This window comes from Nilaparvata lugens, chromosome 3 (genome assembly GCF_014356525.2).
Source record: "Nilaparvata lugens isolate BPH chromosome 3, ASM1435652v1, whole genome shotgun sequence".
NCBI classification, from domain to species: Eukaryota; Metazoa; Arthropoda; class Insecta; order Hemiptera; family Delphacidae; genus Nilaparvata; species Nilaparvata lugens.
In genome coordinates, this window is record NC_052506.1 from 42,128,009 (window position 1) to 42,146,998 (window position 18,990).

General features: G+C 31.4%; 1 protein-coding gene across 4 annotated transcripts in view; it reads right to left on the reverse strand.

The window, feature by feature from the left end:
* Positions 1 to 18,990, reverse strand: part of LOC111043354 (delta(24)-sterol reductase) — a 114,157-nt gene that overhangs the window by 2,161 nt on the left and 93,006 nt on the right. For all 4 annotated transcript variants that reach the window (XM_039423815.1, XM_022328279.2, XM_039423814.1 and 1 more), the window contains 3 exons: positions 16,093 to 16,233; positions 15,039 to 15,236; positions 1,458 to 1,636 (listed from right to left, as the gene is read on the reverse strand). In XM_039423815.1, coding sequence (XP_039279749.1) covers positions 1,458 to 1,636; positions 15,039 to 15,236; positions 16,093 to 16,233 — 518 coding nt within the window. The remainder of the gene's footprint in view (positions 1 to 1,457; positions 1,637 to 15,038; positions 15,237 to 16,092; positions 16,234 to 18,990) is intronic.

The following is an 18,990-nucleotide window of genomic DNA, read 5'->3' on the forward strand; positions in this document are numbered from 1 at the left end:
GATATTCAGATTACCTCAGATTTGCTAGAGCTATGCTATGACCTTCCACTTTTCCTTTCGGAAGTGCTTAATAAACAATTATTTTCATATATATATATATATGTATATTGTTTATTTTTCTGTGTGGCGAAAAATAGCGTTCGCACCACAGGCAAAAATGTTTTTCCAGCTCTCAATCTTTTCTAGTCCGAGGCCGTAGGCCGATTTCTGGCTGAAAAAGTATCATTTTCGGCCCTAGGTGTGAAATATACTATTACATTTCTTGCCCTATTACCATAGGTGAGGAAAGTATTGCTTTCCGAAAAATAAAGGTACCCCAATTTATAAATTTCTATACTTTTCAAGGTCTCCTGAGTCCAAAAAAGTGGTTTTTGGGTATTGGTCTGTAGGTGTGTGTGTGTGTGTGTGGTGTGTGTGTGTGTGTGTGTGTGTGTATGAGTGTATGTGCGTCTGTGTACACGATATCTCATCTCCCAATTGATGGAATGACTTGAAATTTGGAACGTGAGGTCCTTACAATATAAGGATCCGACACAAACAATTTCGATCAAATGTGATTTAAGATGGCGGCTAAAATGGCGAAAATGTTGTCAAAAACAGGGTTTTTCGCGATTTTCTCGAAAACGGCTCCAACGATTTTGATTAGAATTATACCTGAAATAGTCATTGATAAGCTCTATCAACTGCTACAAGTCCCATATCTGTAAAAATTTCAGGAGCTCCGTCCCATCTATGCAAAGTTTGATTTTAGATTCTCAATTATCAGGCTTCAGATACAATTCAAACGAGTGGAATAGATTGAGCATGAGAATCTCTACAATTAATGTTCAGTAACATTTTCACCTAAAATTAAAAATAATCTCGAAATTCAACTGGCAACTGTTGATTCTATTGAATGATTCACTATGAAGAGATAGCAGACCTTGTGTGTCTCCAGCGTTATTGCCCTGTCACCAGCTGGCTCAAATCTTCGAATAGTAGACTTGAGATGCGCGGGAACACTAGCATCAGGTGATCAATTTTCATAACGGCAAGGAAAGTTGTGTGAGTGCGCCACACCAGATTTTTGATCATTCGATTGAAGTTAATGCAAATTTTATCATAATATGTCTCAAAACTTGCTGGATCTACAAGCTGCTTACTGGTTTAAATGGATTTTCAGCATAATATTTATCTATATAAATAGGAGAAACTTGAACCACGTTTAACGAGAGTTGACAGTCTTCAGAATTTTTGCCTACTCTGATTCGGGTAAAATAGAATAATATTATTTTTCATGATGATTCTGTTATAGTTCTTATAATATTTCTCATTCAGTATTCCTCTCCACTCTGATTTGTCTAAAATAACTTGATAATATTGTTTAAAATATATATTTCAGAATTATATTTAATTACTATAAATATAAGTTATATTTAAATATAAATATAAGTAGGCTTACAGTTTTCATTTCTCACCTTTTACTCTTTTTAAGTACTTGAAAATGTTCAATGTGAGTTTTGATGCCATTGAAACTTTTGGAATTGATTCTACCATAGATTCCAATATCAACAAAATATTCATCCTCATTTGAGTGAGAGTGAACGAATCCTGGCTCATTTGTCAGTTTAAAAGGACACAACCATAAAGGATACACCTGAAACAGAAAAATAATTATTATGAATTCATGTATGTGCCAGATAAAAACATTTTGATTCTACTATGAACTATCAATGGTTCAAAACGAACATCTATGTGTTCGTTCTCAATCTAAGGCCAAATTAACACAGAACAAACGTCGGGCAGAGACGAACTCATGCATTCAAAATTGTATGGATGAATGTTGAAATCAAGGTCGACCAGAATTTTCCAATGTTAAAGAAGTTTTGTGCCCGTTCTTGTAGGCAAAGCGACCGTCCGTGCCACATCTCTTCGGTGATCATTGGACCATTTGCTTACACAGGAAAGATGCCTAAATATCTTTAGATGATATCATTCATATTATTCCAATTATTAATTCTAATGGATTTTATTTAAGCTATATAGTTAATTTTCCAACTGCAAAATAAATAGTTTGCTAAAAATCAATTAATTGTAAACACCGAAGACAGCACAATTATTCGAAACAAAGCAATGTCTTTAGAGCATGTAAGTCTTTAACCTGAGGCCGCACTGCTGGATGGTTACACCTTAGACCAGATATAGAATCATATAGAAACCATTCTAAATCTGGTCTAAGGGTTACACATCTGTTTTTAGTCGGGGCGTTTAGAATAATAAAATACATGGGCGGTTATGGAGCAGCACACAATCTTGTCTACTACTATCTATTGACGGCTGTTGGTTGACGCAATGATTATAACAGCATTACAAGATTATAACCTCCGTTTACAGGGGTAGTGGGCCAGCTCACAAATCCTCTCTCATAAGGATTACATGTAAACTTTGAAGGATCGTAGGAAAGAGTCCTGAAGTCGGATTATAAATTTGATAGGCCATAAACCTGGTCCTGAAAATAACGAACACAATTTAAAAAAATAATCTAATTCGGTGCATACATAAAAAAGCTATTGAATGTAAAAATTTGACGCTCGATTTTCTAATTCTTGAAGGCACCTATTCTGACTAGAAAATTTTCGTTGAACGCATTTTCTGTAAGTGCAGCCTTAATCAAGAAAACAACAAATAATTTGAAAGAATTGCAATATGCTTTACGATTATTGAACAACTAGTCAAAAACAATGTCATTAGTGCACAAATCAGCAAACTATGGAATTATAAAATTACAAACCATAAAATCATTTCAGAGTTTAGTATACCATGATTTTTTATTGTTATTTACTTTCTATATAATTTTACTCTCTCTGTTAATTTCAAACAACTTTCAATAAATTTTAAATACTCTTGTCTATTGATTAAAGTCAGTGATTACTAGTGCTCGGCCTACTAACTATTATACAAATTTGAATACATATTGTGACATCTTAAAATTTTTGAGACCATGAAATAAAATAAATCTAAGTAATAGAAGATATTATTATTGTCAGAGGCTAGGAAGAGTATCAAATGTACTGTTACCTGATAGCAATGAAGATTACACTTATCAACAGCTGTGACTGAGATAAGAGCACCGTTCTATACAGCATATTTTGGAAGAATTATTTATTGAAAATTATAATTTAATGCAAATAATTTGTAAATTGTTTATAGTCAACCATCAAATTTGGAGGTTACAACTTTGTTTATGTTAGTGAACAGCTGTTTTAAATGCAGTCAAGAAATTAGTCAAAATGAATTGTTTCTACTGCTGAACTTACGTTTCAAAACGATGATATAATTACTTCCAAAAAAAAACAATAATTATTGTAATAATAATAAGAGTTTCAAAATAAAAATATAATTATTATTGTTAGAATAATTTATCAATGGAAATATACAACATGTTAGATATTCCATGCTACCAATTTCTCCTAAATAGGTTGGATAGCATTTCACACCTATTAACCTAAAGGAAGTTATCAGCTCCAAAATGGTAGATTCTTGATAAACTATGAATGGATCTATTGCTTATGAATGAGAAATCCAGTTTTCAGAGCAAACCAACTTATAATCTTCAGAAGAATTTTGGCAATATACAACACAAATCCACAAAACAATACCTTACACACTTAAGCATCTAGCATCATTACAAGCTAAATACTTATCCATTTATATAGTTGAAAAACTATAGCTATAGGCTTGTAGACACACAAAACAATTTATACAAAAATTGAACACCAGAAAACTGTTCAAAACTCAATTTGAAACATTAAAAATTCAAATAAACAGAAAAATATTCAGAGAACACAAAATTAGAACACATAGCCAGCCACCATTTTTTAGAGAGAGCCTAACAAGTACAGAGCAAAGCCCCACCTCAAAACCAGTGTCAACGTCATCACCAATATTAAATTCCACAAAATTATAAATTACAAGTTTAGAATTTACATTTTACATTTGTTCTCAATAAAACTTTATTTTGAAACTGTTATTTTAAATTTATATATCCTCTATATTTATAATGATCTATTTATCTGTTAATTCTGTTAACTCAGTTTCAGTGATACCATGGAATGTGCAACACAATTATTCACAATAAATTCTCAGTTAAAAAGTTGTCCGCATATCGATTACTCTGATATTTACTATCAAGTTATATAGATCTCGAATTGAAAATTCGATTTTAATCGAGAAAAAATGTAATATTACAAATACCCCCCTCTTGACATGAAATTTTTACTGTTTGAAAATTTAAAGAAAAAATTACATTGAAACAAATGGAAATTGTTGAAATAAAATTTGAGAACAGTAACAATTTTTCTATAAAAACATTACATGTCATTCTATAATATTGAAAATTATTATAAAAATTCATCAATAGCATTTGTTATACGTTTCCAAACAATATTTCAAAGTATAGAATATCAAAATTACTTTTGATTTAGCTTTATAATTTAAAGGAAAATATCTCAACGGAAAGTTTAATATATATAAAGAATAGTTTTTGAAATTGCACATAAATTAATAGATAGAAAAATTCAATTTTTTATTGCATAAAAAAATTTAGTATGTTGAATAAAATAAAAAAAAATTTTTTTAAATGAATTGATGAATTGTTACATTTAATTTTCACATAAAATTTCAATAAATCAAAAAATGTTCATTTCTTTCACTATTGACACAGTTGATTTTATCGATGCAAATTTTGGAAAACTGTGACTGTTAAGGCACTCAGTATGAATTTCAGTTGAGTGTGACTCCAGTGTGATGACATCAGTGTTGGGCTGATCCGAATACTCATAGTGTTGGGCTGATACTTGTAGTCAACTGATGCATACCAAACTCGATACAGGTGACATCTCAGTTAGCATTGCCTCATGCTTGTAGTAGACGGCTGCATACCAAACTCAATACAGGTGACATCTCAGTTAGCATTGCCTCATGCTTGTAGTAGACGGCTGCATACCAAACTCAATACAGGTGACATCTCAGTTAGCATTGCCTCATGCTTGTAGTAGACGGCTGCATACCAAACTCGATACAGAGTCACGTAAATTTTGTATCATATAATTATACAATGTACATTTCAGGCTTGATATGACAATGTAATTTGTTTTTTGGAAAAGAGATAGACGCTGCATACAGGATAAACTTAGGTGAAGATTAATTTAGGTAAGGTTTGGTTTTTTGATATTTTCAGCTTTCAAGGTTTAGAGTTCTGCATACAGGAATAATTTAGGAGAGGATTTTTCGAATCAATTCTTTCATGATACTGTGACTGTTATTCTGAATTCAAAGTTGTGAATGTGAACATGGATGGCAATTACCTCCAGGTAATGTGGTAGTGTTGAAGTTTGAGTTACATGGTCAGCAATAGGCGTTGGCATTGTCATTGGCGTATGCATTGGTGTTGGCATTTGCGTTGGCATTGTCGTAGGCATTGGCATCAACATTGGCGCAGGCATTGGCATCGGCGCCGAGGCGCAGGCATCGGCGTAGACATCAAAGTAGATATTGGCGTTGGCATTGGTGTAGACATCAGAGCAGATATTGGCGTTGATTTTGGCATAGGCATCAGCATCGATATTGGCGTAGGCATTGGTGTAGATATCAGCGTAGATATTGGCATTTGTATAGATATCAGCGTAGATATTGGTGTTGATAGTCAATTAATGAGTCACACTAGTTCGAAAATCACCCAAATGTTCTTAACACTCTTCATGGTGTTCACTTGTTGTTGATTTCGAGATTCACGTGATAATTATTTTGATGTTAATGTCCACACTGTACCTGTTATCTGAAAATGCTTATAAACTAAAAAGAAAATTTTGATTAGGCTACCAATACAATCTAATACACATGAAAATTATTTACAAGTATATAATCAATATAAAAATGAAATTTGTCAACATCTTATTATACAGTCAGCAATACATAAATTGTGAAATTTCCTCAAACTCAATGGAGACATCAATTACAAAATTTTAATAAAAAAAAAATCATTTCCATTTATTCACTGTTCAAATATTTTATGAAAAGCAAATTATTCAATATTATTAATCATCGTTTGTTGGATACTATAGTTTATTTCGACTTTTCAATGTTCTAAACACAAACTACATTTCATGACAAAACTTTACTATCAATCATTAAACAAGAAATCATTCAAAACATCAATAATATTTTGCTTCAAAGGCAATCAATATTCATAAGTAATCATCTGCATCTTTGGCAATCAACATAAGTAATCTGCATCTATGGCAATCAACATAAAAAATATTATCTCATTACTGCCTCTCTAAGTCATAACCTCTGTTATTCCTTCTTTAGGCAATAATGGGTTTCCATCCCAAAAAACAATCACATACCATTAAAATTCTAATCAACAACCCCACTAAAAATTCTACATACACTCCAGCATCCATTTCAAACGATAATCAATCATATCAAAATTTATAGAACAAACAGTTTTTAAAATTTAGAAAAAGACATCATTTACAAAAACTTTAGAGAAATTTTAATCTTTAACTCATTTCAATTAATAATATGACAAGACGTTTTTATTTAATGAAAACATTATTCAAGTTAACTTTCATTTATATTGAACATCTCATATATATGGCGACACAATTCATTAATACTTTCAAATTTTGAAGTTTTATTATTATAACAAAAGAATTTATACATAAGATTAAATTTCAGCATGTTCTAAATTGAACCATTTATTTTTTAAATAATTTCAGAATTTGAAGACTGTATAATAGGTACAAACATTTCAATATTACAATACAAAGACAATCAAGATGGATAATGGGTAAATAAGTTCCCTAAAAAATACAAATAGAAGAAAAAGAAAAATTGAGTAAATAAATTTCCTAAATAATACAAGGAAGAGAAAGATTAATTAGAGCCTATCCTACATGTCAGTACTAAACTTTCATAAGGAAGTATATTTAATAAAATATACTACAAATAAAAAAAATTGCAAAATGGGTTAAAAGCCCAGAAGAAAACTATAACCTAATTACATATGGCTTATGGCACGATATGCAATGAAAGATGAGAAAATGGGACATAATTTGCTCTGAAAAACCTAGTTACCTAATATGATACCTGACAAAAATAGACATAATTAAAATATGTAATACATGATGAAAAAATATACTGCAAGCAAACAATTATTTATTTACACTATAATAGATAGATTTTAGAAAAGTTAAGTTTTATCAACAATTTAAAGATTAGGAAAATAAGCTACTATTTTAACTTCCAAAATTATTTCAGAAAAAATACAAATTTAAATGACTATTGACAAGATTGGTTAAGATATGCACTATAATAGATAGATTTTAGAAAAGTTAAGTTTTATCAACAATTTAAAGATTAGGAAAATAAGCTACTATTTTAACTTCCAAAATTATTTCAGAAAAAATACAAATTTAAATGACTATCGACAAGATTGGTTAAGATATGCATCATAGAAGAAATTTACTGAACATTACACAAAGACAGGAAAGACTCGAAATTTGAAACAATTAAGGGCCAAGAAAAATAGGCTACAGGAAAGAAAAAAGACACAATTATGGACTCTTACCATACACTGCATAGCGATTATGCTATTCTGAATCCCAGCATAACACAGGATTCCTAATCATAATATAGTGCCGGGGAATACCCTTTCATCATGTGATTCACTGTCATCATCTTGTAAGTAAGCAACTTGAAACAACCTTTGAATACTAACACATCAATGGTGACTTTGTGCTTTGTTTTCTTCAAGAATTTGCTTTCATCTTCATGATTATCAATCAATGTTTCATGTGTATCTTTTAATAGAAGGTTTATACTAACCTGCTCTAGTCTTATGCTAGCAGATTCTTGCTTCATATCATCAAACCTAGCACTTTGATCTTGTTTCAAATTATCAATCTTGGCATTTTGCTTATCAAACTTAGCATTTTGCTTATCAAACTTAGCATTTTGCTCATCAAATCTAGCATTTAGCTCATCAAACTTTTGTGTTGGGAACGCTACAAGATTCAGATCATTTTTAATGTTTGCCATTTTGTAATATGCACTGATATCTATTCATTAAAACTTGACCACTCCAGAACTGACCTCCCATTCAGCAGCATATCATTCATAACCTATCAAGACATCAGCCTACTAATAATTTTTCATAACCAGGGATATATTTTGTAGTTTGAGTCCCACACCAGGGCGTACCATTTGGCGTGCTACCAATTTCTCCTAAATAGGTTGGATAGCATTTCACACCTATTAACCTAAAGGAAGTTATCGGCTCCAAAATGGTAGATTCTTGATATACTATAATTGCTATCTATTGCTTATGAATGAGAAATCCAGTTTTCAGAGCAAACCAACTTATAATCTTCAGAAGAATTTTGGCAATATACAACACAAATCCACAAAACAATACCTTACACACTTAAGCATCTAGCATCATTACAAGCTAAATACTTATCCAATTTATATAGTTGAAAAACAATGGCTATAGGCTTGTAGACACACAAAACAATTTATACAAAATTAGAATATCAAAATTACTTTTGATTTAGCTTTATAATTTAAAGGAAAATATCTCAACGGAAAGTTTAATATATATAAAGAATAGTTTTTGAAATTGCACATAAATTTAATAGATAGAAAAATTCAATTTTTTATTGCATAAAAAAATTTAGTATGTTGAATAAAATAAAAAAAAAATTTTTTTAAATGAATTGATGAATTGTTACATTTAATTTTCACATAAAATTTCAATAAATCAAAAAATGTTCATTTCTTTCACTATTGACACAGTTGATTTTATCGATGCAAATTTTGGAAAACTGTGACTGTTAAGGCACTCAGTATGAATTTCAGTTGAGTGTGACTCCAGTGTGATGACATCAGTGTTGGGCTGATCCGAATACTCATAGTGTTGGGCTGATACTTGTAGTCAACTGATGCATACCAAACTCGATACAGGTGACATCTCAGTTAGCATTGCCTCATGCTTGTAGTAGACGGCTGCATACCAAACTCAATACAGGTGACATCTCAGTTAGCATTGCTTCATGCTTGTAGTAGACGGCTGCATACCAAACTCAATACAGGTGACATCTCAGTTAGCATTGCCTCATGCTTGTAGTAGACGGCTGCATACCAAACTCGATACAGAGTCACGTAAATTTTGTATCATATAATTATACAATGTACATTTCAGGCTTGATATGACAATGTAATTTGTTTTTTGGAAAAGAGATAGACGCTGCATACAGGATAAACTTAGGTGAAGATTAATTTAGGTAAGGTTTGGTTTTTTGATATTTTCAGCTTTCAAGGTTTAGAGTTCTGCATACAGGAATAATTTAGGAGAGGATTTTTCGAATCAATTCTTTCATGATACTGTAACTGTTATTCTGAATTCAAAGTTGTGAATGTGAACATGGATGGCAATTACCTCCAGGTAATGTGGTAGTGTTGAAGTTTGAGTTACATGGTCAGCAATAGGCGTTGGCATTGTCATTGGCGTATGCATTGGTGTTGGCATTTGCGTTGGCATTGTCGTAGGCATTGGCATCAACATTGGCGCAGGCATTGGCATCGGCGCCGAGGCGCAGGCATCGGCGTAGACATCAAAGTAGATATTGGCGTTGGCATTGGTGTAGACATCAGAGCAGATATTGGCGTTGATTTTGGCATAGGCATCAGCATCGATATTGGCGTAGGCATTGGTGTAGATATCAGCGTAGATATTGGCATTTGTATAGATATCAGCGTAGATATTGGTGTTGATAGTCAATTAATGAGTCACACTAGTTCGAAAATCACCCAAATGTTCTTAACACTCTTCATGGTGTTCACTTGTTGTTGATTTCGAGATTCACGTGATAATTATTTTGATGTTAATGTCCACACTGTACCTGTTATCTGAAAATGCTTATAAACTAAAAAGAAAATTTTGATTAGGCTACCAATACAATCTAATACACATGAAAATTATTTACAAGTATATAATCAATATAAAAATGAAATTTGTCAACATCTTATTATACAGTCAGCAATACATAAATTGTGAAATTTCCTCAAACTCAATGGAGACATCAATTACAAAATTTTAATAAAAAAAAAATCATTTCCATTTATTCACTGTTCAAATATTTTATGAAAAGCAAATTATTCAATATTATTAATCATCGTTTGTTGGATACTATAGTTTATTTTGACTTTTCAATGTTCTAAACACAAACTACATTTCATGACAAAACTTTACTATCAATCATTAAACAAGAAATCATTCAAAACATCAATAATATTTTGCTTCAAAGGCAATCAATATTCATAAGTAATCATCTGCATCTTGGCAATCAACATAAGTAATCTGCATCTATGGCAATCAACATAAAAAATATTATCTCATTACTGCCTCTCTAAGTCATAACCTCTGTTATTCCTTCTTTAGGCAATAATGGGTTTCCATCCCAAAAAACAATCACATACCATTAAAATTCTAATCAACAACCCCACTAAAAATTCTACATACACTCCAGCATCCATTTCAAACGATAATCAATCATATCAAAATTTATAGAACAAACAGTTTTTAAAATTTAGAAAAAGACATCATTTACAAAAACTTTAGAGAAATTTTAATCTTTAACTCATTTCAATTAATAATATGACAAGACGTTTTTATTTAATGAAAACATTATTCAAGTTAACTTTCATTTATATTGAACATCTCATATATATGGCGACACAATTCATTAATACTTTCAAATTTTGAAGTTTTATTATAACAAAAGAATTTATACATAAGATTAAATTTCAGCATGTTCTAAATTGAACCATTTATTTTTTAAATAATTTCAGAATTTGAAGACTGTATAATAGGTACAAACATTCAATATTACAATACAAAGACAATCAAGATGGATAATGGGTAAATAAGTTCCCTAAAAAATACAAATAGAAGAAAAAGAAAAATTGAGTAAATAAATTTCCTAAATAATACAAGGAAGAGAAAGATTAATTAGAGCCTATCCTACATGTCAGTATTAAACTTTCATAAGGAAGTATATTTAATAAAATATACTACAAATAAAAAAAATTGCAAAATGGGTTAAAAGCCCAGAAGAAAACTATAACCTAATTACATATGGCTTATGGCACGATATGCAATGAAAGATGAGAAAATGGGACATAATTTGCTCTGAAAAACTAGTTACCTAATATGATACCTGACAAAAATAGACATAATTAAAATAGTAATACATGATGAAAAAATATACTGCAAGCAAACAATTATTTATTTACACTATAATAGATAGATTTTAGAAAAGTTAAGTTTTATCAACAATTTAAAGATTAGGAAAATAAGCTACTATTTTAACTTCCAAAATTATTTCAGAAAAAATACAAATTTAAATGACTATCGACAAGATTGGTTAAGATATGCATCATAGAAGAAATTTACTGAACATTACACAAAGACAGGAAAGACTCGAAATTTGAAACAATTAAGGGCCAAGAAAAATAGGCTACAGGAAAGAAAAAAGACACAATTATGGACTCTTACCATACACTGCATAGCGATTATGCTATTCTGAATCCCAGCATAACACAGGATTCCTAATCATAATATAGTGCCGGGGAATACCCTTTCATCATGTGATTCACTGTCATCATCTTGTAAGTAAGCAACTTGAAACAACCTTTGAATACTAACACATCAATGGTGACTTTGTGCTTTGTTTTCTTCAAGAATTTGCTTTCATCTTCATGATTATCAATCAATGTTTCATGTGTATCTTTTAATAGAAGGTTTATACTAACCTGCTCTAGTCTTATGCTAGCAGATTCTTGCTTCATATCATCAAACCTAGCACTTTGATCTTGTTTCAAATTATCAATCTTAGCATTTTGCTTATCAAACTTAGCATTTTGCTTATCAAACTTAGCATTTTGCTCATCAAATCTAGCATTTAGCTCATCAAACTTTTGTGTTGGGAACGCTACAAGATTCAGATCATTTTTAATGTTTGCCATTTTGTAATATGCACTGATATCTATTCATTAAAACTTGACCACTCCAGAACTGACCTCCCATTCAGCAGCATATCATTCATAACCTATCAAGACATCAGCCTACTAATAATTTTTCATAACCAGGGATATATTTTGTAGTTTGAGTCCCACACCAGGGCGTACCATTTGGCGTGCTACCAATTTCTCCTAAATAGGTTGGATAGCATTTCACACCTATTAACCTAAAGGAAGTTATCGGCTCCAAAATGGTAGATTCTTGATATACTATAATTGCTATCTATTGCTTATGAATGAGAAATCCAGTTTTCAGAGCAAACCAACTTATAATCTTCAGAAGAATTTTGGCAATATACAACACAAATCCACAAAACAATACCTTACACACTTAAGCATCTAGCATCATTACAAGCTAAATACTTATCCAATTTATATAGTTGAAAAACAATGGCTATAGGCTTGTAGACACACAAAACAATTTATACAAAATTAGAACACCATAAAACTGTTCAAAACTTAATTTAAAACATTAAAAATTCAATCAAACAGAAAAATATTCAGAGAGCACAAAATTAGAACACATAGCCAGCCACCATTTTTTAGAGAGAGCCTAACAAGTACAGAGCAAAGCCCCACCTCAAAACCAGTGTCAACGTCATGAACACATCACCAATATTAAATTCCAAAAAATTATAAATTACAAGTTTAGAATTTACATTTTACATTTTTTCTCAATAAAACTTTATTTTGAAACTGTTATTTTGAATTTATATATCCTCTATATTTATAATGATCTATTTATCTGTTAATTCTGTTAACTCAGCTTTGGTGATACCATGGAATGTGCAACACAATTATTTATGATAAATTCTCAGTTAAAAAGTTGTCCGCATATCGATTACTCTGATATTTACTATCAAGTTTTATAGATCTCGAATTGATTCGATTTTAATCAAGAAAAAATGTAATATTACAAATATTATAAAAGCGAGTATGGTCATGATACAAACGTCATCATTGATAAAAATTATAATATTCATTTTCTTTTATTTATTAATGTAATAAGAATCTCATGTATGGAATATTAATATTATATAATAATTATTATAGAATCAACCACATGGACTGATGTAGAAATCTCTGTAGGCCAATCATAGGTCAGAAAAATGACACCAAAAAGGGATGATATTCAAACATATTCTATTTTTATTATCAGCAACTAGAAAAGGCCTTATCATATGCGGTAACACATTGTATGTTGAATAAGGAGAAATATGAAGAGAATTTGATTACTAATAAAAGGCAGATAATTCAAGTTTATTTATTGTAAAGCAAGAACTATTCTCTTACTCATCTCTGATGTGATGTATACGTCATACTATTTCCACCAATAGCAAAATTCTATGCAAATTAAGTAAGACGGAACTGCTCCACAAGAGTTTTTTGAGAAGAGAGACACTACTTCCCTTTCAATGCCTTCACTGTAAAGACCTTGTTCTCAAAAGTTACCATTTTTCTAGTGAGATTATTATTTGTTAAATTTATGTATTTAAATGTTAGCCTATATCTAAGGCAATATTATTCGTTATATTTGTAAAATTATTCTATCAATTGATTACTTCCATGAATCTAAATCTTATTATTCATTTTGTATTGGTGAAGGAAATAATTAATTTATGAAGAAAATCTCCCATGTGCTGAAGATTGAAGTTGGGACGAACCATCGAGTCGAAATTAATTCAAAGAAACTACCATACCAAGAAGGATCACGTGAGTTTTATTTTTATTTTTTGTGGCCCCACCCTTCGCTTCGAAAAGTACAGAAATTACTGCAAATTTTTCTTCCCTAATCATTAATGGCCACGTCGAAAGCGCAAATAGCTTAAGTGTACTGAATTATAATTGTAAGTTTTGTGGTCGTTTAACTGTCCTTATCTGCCTGAACCACGACCCTGATTAAATTTCACATATTGTAATATTTTCTAGTTAAATCATTTGGAATCGTAATTTATCTTTAAGAATTTTTAAACTTTGTAAAAGAACGTGCATGATATAGCCCAGTATCATATAGCACTAACTCAAATAAGCCTGTCAGCAGAAAATTATTCAAAACCTGTTTATCAAATCTTGAAATTGTACTGTTTATTAATTATTATTACTGCTTATTATATTTCAAATTTGATACTTTATTTCATGAGTTCGATTATTTCTTTAGCCCTTCAGATTTTGTGTTTGACACGTTTGTACTTGTCAAGCACCGATCATTGAAATAATTGATCTAAATTTGGTCCAAGGAACAGATCTAAGTGGAGGTATTAAGTGGGGTCAGATCGAGAGCATACATTCTCTGTCCTTACCTGCTAATATCTCAGCTTCTATCTGTGCCCTTCATCGACTTAGGAATAGAAGTTCCTACCACATAGCAGAAACAGTTACAGCTTAAAGAATCATACAATAGAGCCTGAAACTTGGAAAGATTCTGTCCGCGAAGTATCTTCCAAACGGCATTTGGTATATCAAACCTAGCCTAGACCGTCGGAATTTATTAGTGACGCAATCCCGAAAATTATATGCACCAAATTCCTTGCTCGACCTGTTTGATTTTGTGCACTGTCCACAATACAGGTAATAATTTAAGGTCTCTGAATCTGGTGTCTAGCAATTGCTACACTACGACGCATACTTGCAAAGAATATTATTCTCATAGAGATAGTCATTGAACAGATCAAGGGTGTGCAGGAGTTTGTGCCTCCCGCGATTTGGACTATAAAATTAAATCTTATATTGAATCTCTCAGTCTGGTGTTTAGTAGAATTCATCCACATACTCATAAATTTGAGATTACAACACCGAGAGTACAGTGTAAGATTTTATACCTGTGTGATGGCATTAAAATAAAGCAACCCCACAATATATGAACAACCTTTACGAAAAAAAAAACAGTAAGGATGTAAAGGATACGATATACTCACATTGTAAGCTTCATCATAAAAAGAAATCATATCTTTTGTAGTTGAAAGTGGAACCAAAGTATCATCAAATACTTGAGTCTTGAGATACAACTTTTTTATTATTCCAGTTTGAGTCAACTTCAGAAAAGATATTTTAGGTGGTGTCATCCAACCGAAAATCCACCTAAAAATCCAATGATTTCCAAATGGGATAATCTCCTGAGAAAATGACGTAGTAAGGTTAACAAAAAAGTGGAGTTTAATGAAACAAACATTCTAATGAAGCAGGTCTCCAAATAGAAAGGAATTCATCTCAAAAAAATATATTTAAAAAACTATATAGAAATTGCAATATATTATTTGTGAATTATAATAGAAGTGATTTTGGTGCTCAGCCAAATATCGATAATATTGAATGTGTTTGTTATTCAGATCATTAGGTCAAATTTTACCATTTCTACCAGACGTATATCATATTCAGGTGTTTAATATTGTATAATTTGTATTATGAGTGTGGATTTTTGAGCCCATTTTGGGGGTTCCAGGTAAATTATTATGATTACGGTAGATGACAATGATATATTACAAGTAGCCAACTTGTTCTTTATAAAGCCCAATTTATTAAATACATTTATATTTTACGGTACTTTTGTTAATTTATAACTTATAAATAATACTGAATACATAATCAATGTTAGTTTTAATAAAAACACTCTTATACTCTGAACCAGCATTGATATAGTTCATTATAGAAGACTAATAATAAACAAGGTTATTAATTATTATTCTCAAGAATACAAAGTAACGAAATCTAAAAATACAATTCTTAACAAGATTGTCCACAATTAGAAGGACAATGGTATAAGATATACTTGAAATTGATTTCTATGAGGTTAATATTGGAAAAGAAACTTCATAATATTTATAATTTTATATAGAATAATAAATTAATATACCGGTAATTGATAAATCCAAATTCTAACACGCCCTTACTGTACTGTACCGTATCTAATTTTATGCATTAAATGGTCACTTAATTAATTCATAGTAGGATTCTAATTTTCTCAATACCAACCTCAATTGTCCAGAACAAAGATCTAGTATGTCGATGATAGTAGTCTCTGAGAGGTATGTATTCAATCGATTTCCCAGTTTCAAAGAAAGACTCAACATGTTTGTAAAACCATTGCTTATACCATCTTCCAATTGCATTGGTCTGAAAATATTCAAGAGAATAATTATTTTAACACAAAGATAAGCCAAATAAGAGTAGAGAGAAAATTATACTTATCAACCGTACCTATATAATATACCAAACAATTAAACGGATAATCTTGAAGTGATTGGTCGATGAAGTTGTTAATTAATATTTTCCATGTCTTCTTCAATGCAGAGAAACACAGGAAGGAGTGACCATGGCATTTTACAAGCTGGAACAACAAAAATTATTCTTAGAAAGAATATTAATAATTTTGTCCCCTAGTCTACCTAAGATCCACAATTTATTTATGTATAATCTATTTCCGATGATTTCGTAACATCGTATCTTGCGGATGGAGAACATTTTGTACCAAATTGTTCAGACTCATGTAAAATTGGCTGATGAATCCAATGTACCATTAAAAAAATCAACCTTAGTGGTTCTGATATTTTAAAAAATATGCTGAAAACGTTATTTTCAAGTTTATTCAAGTCGATCAGCATTTTTTATAATCGAAGTTGTGGAAATATTTTGATTCTAAAGATTGAAAGTTCAGTCACTCAATAGTCTAAAATTCACCAACATTACATAGGCCTAATCAGGGATGAAAAAATTAAAAATAGCAAAAGTTGCGAAATCAATGAGTTTTAATTAAACAAAGCACCCATGTCTAACTAAGGTTTGGTTGCATAGACAACAGAAAATTAAATTACTGACAACATATATATATATATTATATATATATATATATATATATATATATATTTAATTTTTGCTAAAAGCACATCATTGTAGTGATAAGAGATGGGATTAGAAACCATAAGGACTCTGTTACAAGCGAATATCGCAGAAACCTGGGCAGTGAGAAAAATTCTGACTATCCACTCTGGAAGGCAGTAAAATATCTGAAGAAACAATCTGTACAAGCTACTCCTATTAGTGGAAAAATGGCAATTGGACTAGAAAGAACAACCAGAAAGCTAGGAGATTTGCAGGAGAAGAGTGCGTTAATGAGGATGAGTTTTCAACAGAAATAGGGGACATTCCAAAAGTTTTGTTAAATTAGCTGAAAGTTCTTATCAGAAATATGAATTTCAAGAAGGCTCCAGGCTAAGACCTTACTACTGGGGCAGTGCTCAAAAAATTTCCGAATAAAGCCCTGAAAAAATTGAGGAAGATAATCAATGCACTGACGAGGTACATCCCAAATATATGGAAAGTCATAATGATTCAAAAAACAGGAAAACCATCATACGAGGCTTCATTTTATAGACCAATATCTCTTTTATCGATTTTGTCAAAAATATTTGAGAAAGTGCTACTCAGGAGACTGCAGCCAATAATCGAAACAAGGAAACTAGTTCCAAATCATCAATTTGGGTTTAGAAGTGAGCATTCAACTATCCAGCAGGCCCACAGGGTGACTGACATCATCAAGAAAGTCCTTGAGCATAAAAAGTTTTGTGCAGCAATCTTTCTTGATTTAGCTCTGGCGTTTGATAAAGTATGGCATGAGGGTCTGAACAGAAAACTCCAGAAAATACTACCCATCAATTATTCAACAATATTGAGATCCTACCTCTCAAACAGGTACTTGAGGATGAGAGACGAAGATAGCTACTCAAAGTTAACGAAAATTGAAGCACGAGTGCCTCAAGGAAGTGTTTTGGGGCCCAATCTCTACCTGTCTCACACAAATGATATTCCTGTACCAGAAGAAAACATCATCGCCACCTTTGCAGACGACACAGCAGTCCTAGCTCCAGGAGGAGCAACAAGAATAATCTAAGTAAGTCTCACAAAAATTCAAAAATGGACCATAGACTGGAGAATTAAATTGAATGAAAAGAAGTCTGTGCATGTAACCTTCGCAAATAGACCACATGAATACATACCAGTCAAAATCAACAACTACGTAATGATACCATATGCAAACGAGGCAAAATATATTGGTATTACTCTGGATGCCAAACTTCAGTGGAAAAGCCATGACAAGAAAAAGAGGGATGAGCTCAACTACAAGTATAGTAGAATGTGTTGGCTGATAGGAAGGAATTCAAGTTCATCATCCTACAATAAAAATCTACTCTACAAACAAATACTGTGGCGTGTCTGGTTGTATGGTGCACAACTGTGGGGCTGTACAGCAGAGAGCAATATTGGCATCATCCAACGATTCCAAAACAAGTTTCTGCGAAATGCTTTCAATGCTCCATATTTCATCAGGAACGCCGACCTTCATAGAGACCTTCAGGTGGAGACAGTCAAGGAGATGATTGTAAAAAAAGCAATTACCTATAAAGAGACTCTACATCACCACCAAAACGTTGAACCAATCCAGCTTTTGGACAATTGAACATTAACGAGGAGATTGAAAAGGAAGAAGCCAACAGATCTGGTGTAAACCTCCAGGAGTGCTTAGTGAAAGTGGGAAAAATTTTACATATCAATTTAGTGCAGTTATTATGAATGAGCTAATTTAAAACAAGGAGAAGCTATAACAAGACTCTTCTTGTAAAATGACTTGAAGTATTAATTTAGGATAGAAATAAACTGATCGTTAGTCCTAGTACTAGTAACAGTAATATTCAATTAAAAAAAGATTGTAGTGATCTTGTAGTGTTGGTGACCTTGTGATGTTAGTGATTTTGTGTTGATGATCTTGTAATGCTGATGATTTTGTAGTGTTAGTGGCCTTGTGATGTTGGTGATCTTGTAGTGTAATCTTGAAATGTTGGTGACCTTGTGATTTTGGTGATCTTGTAGTGTTTA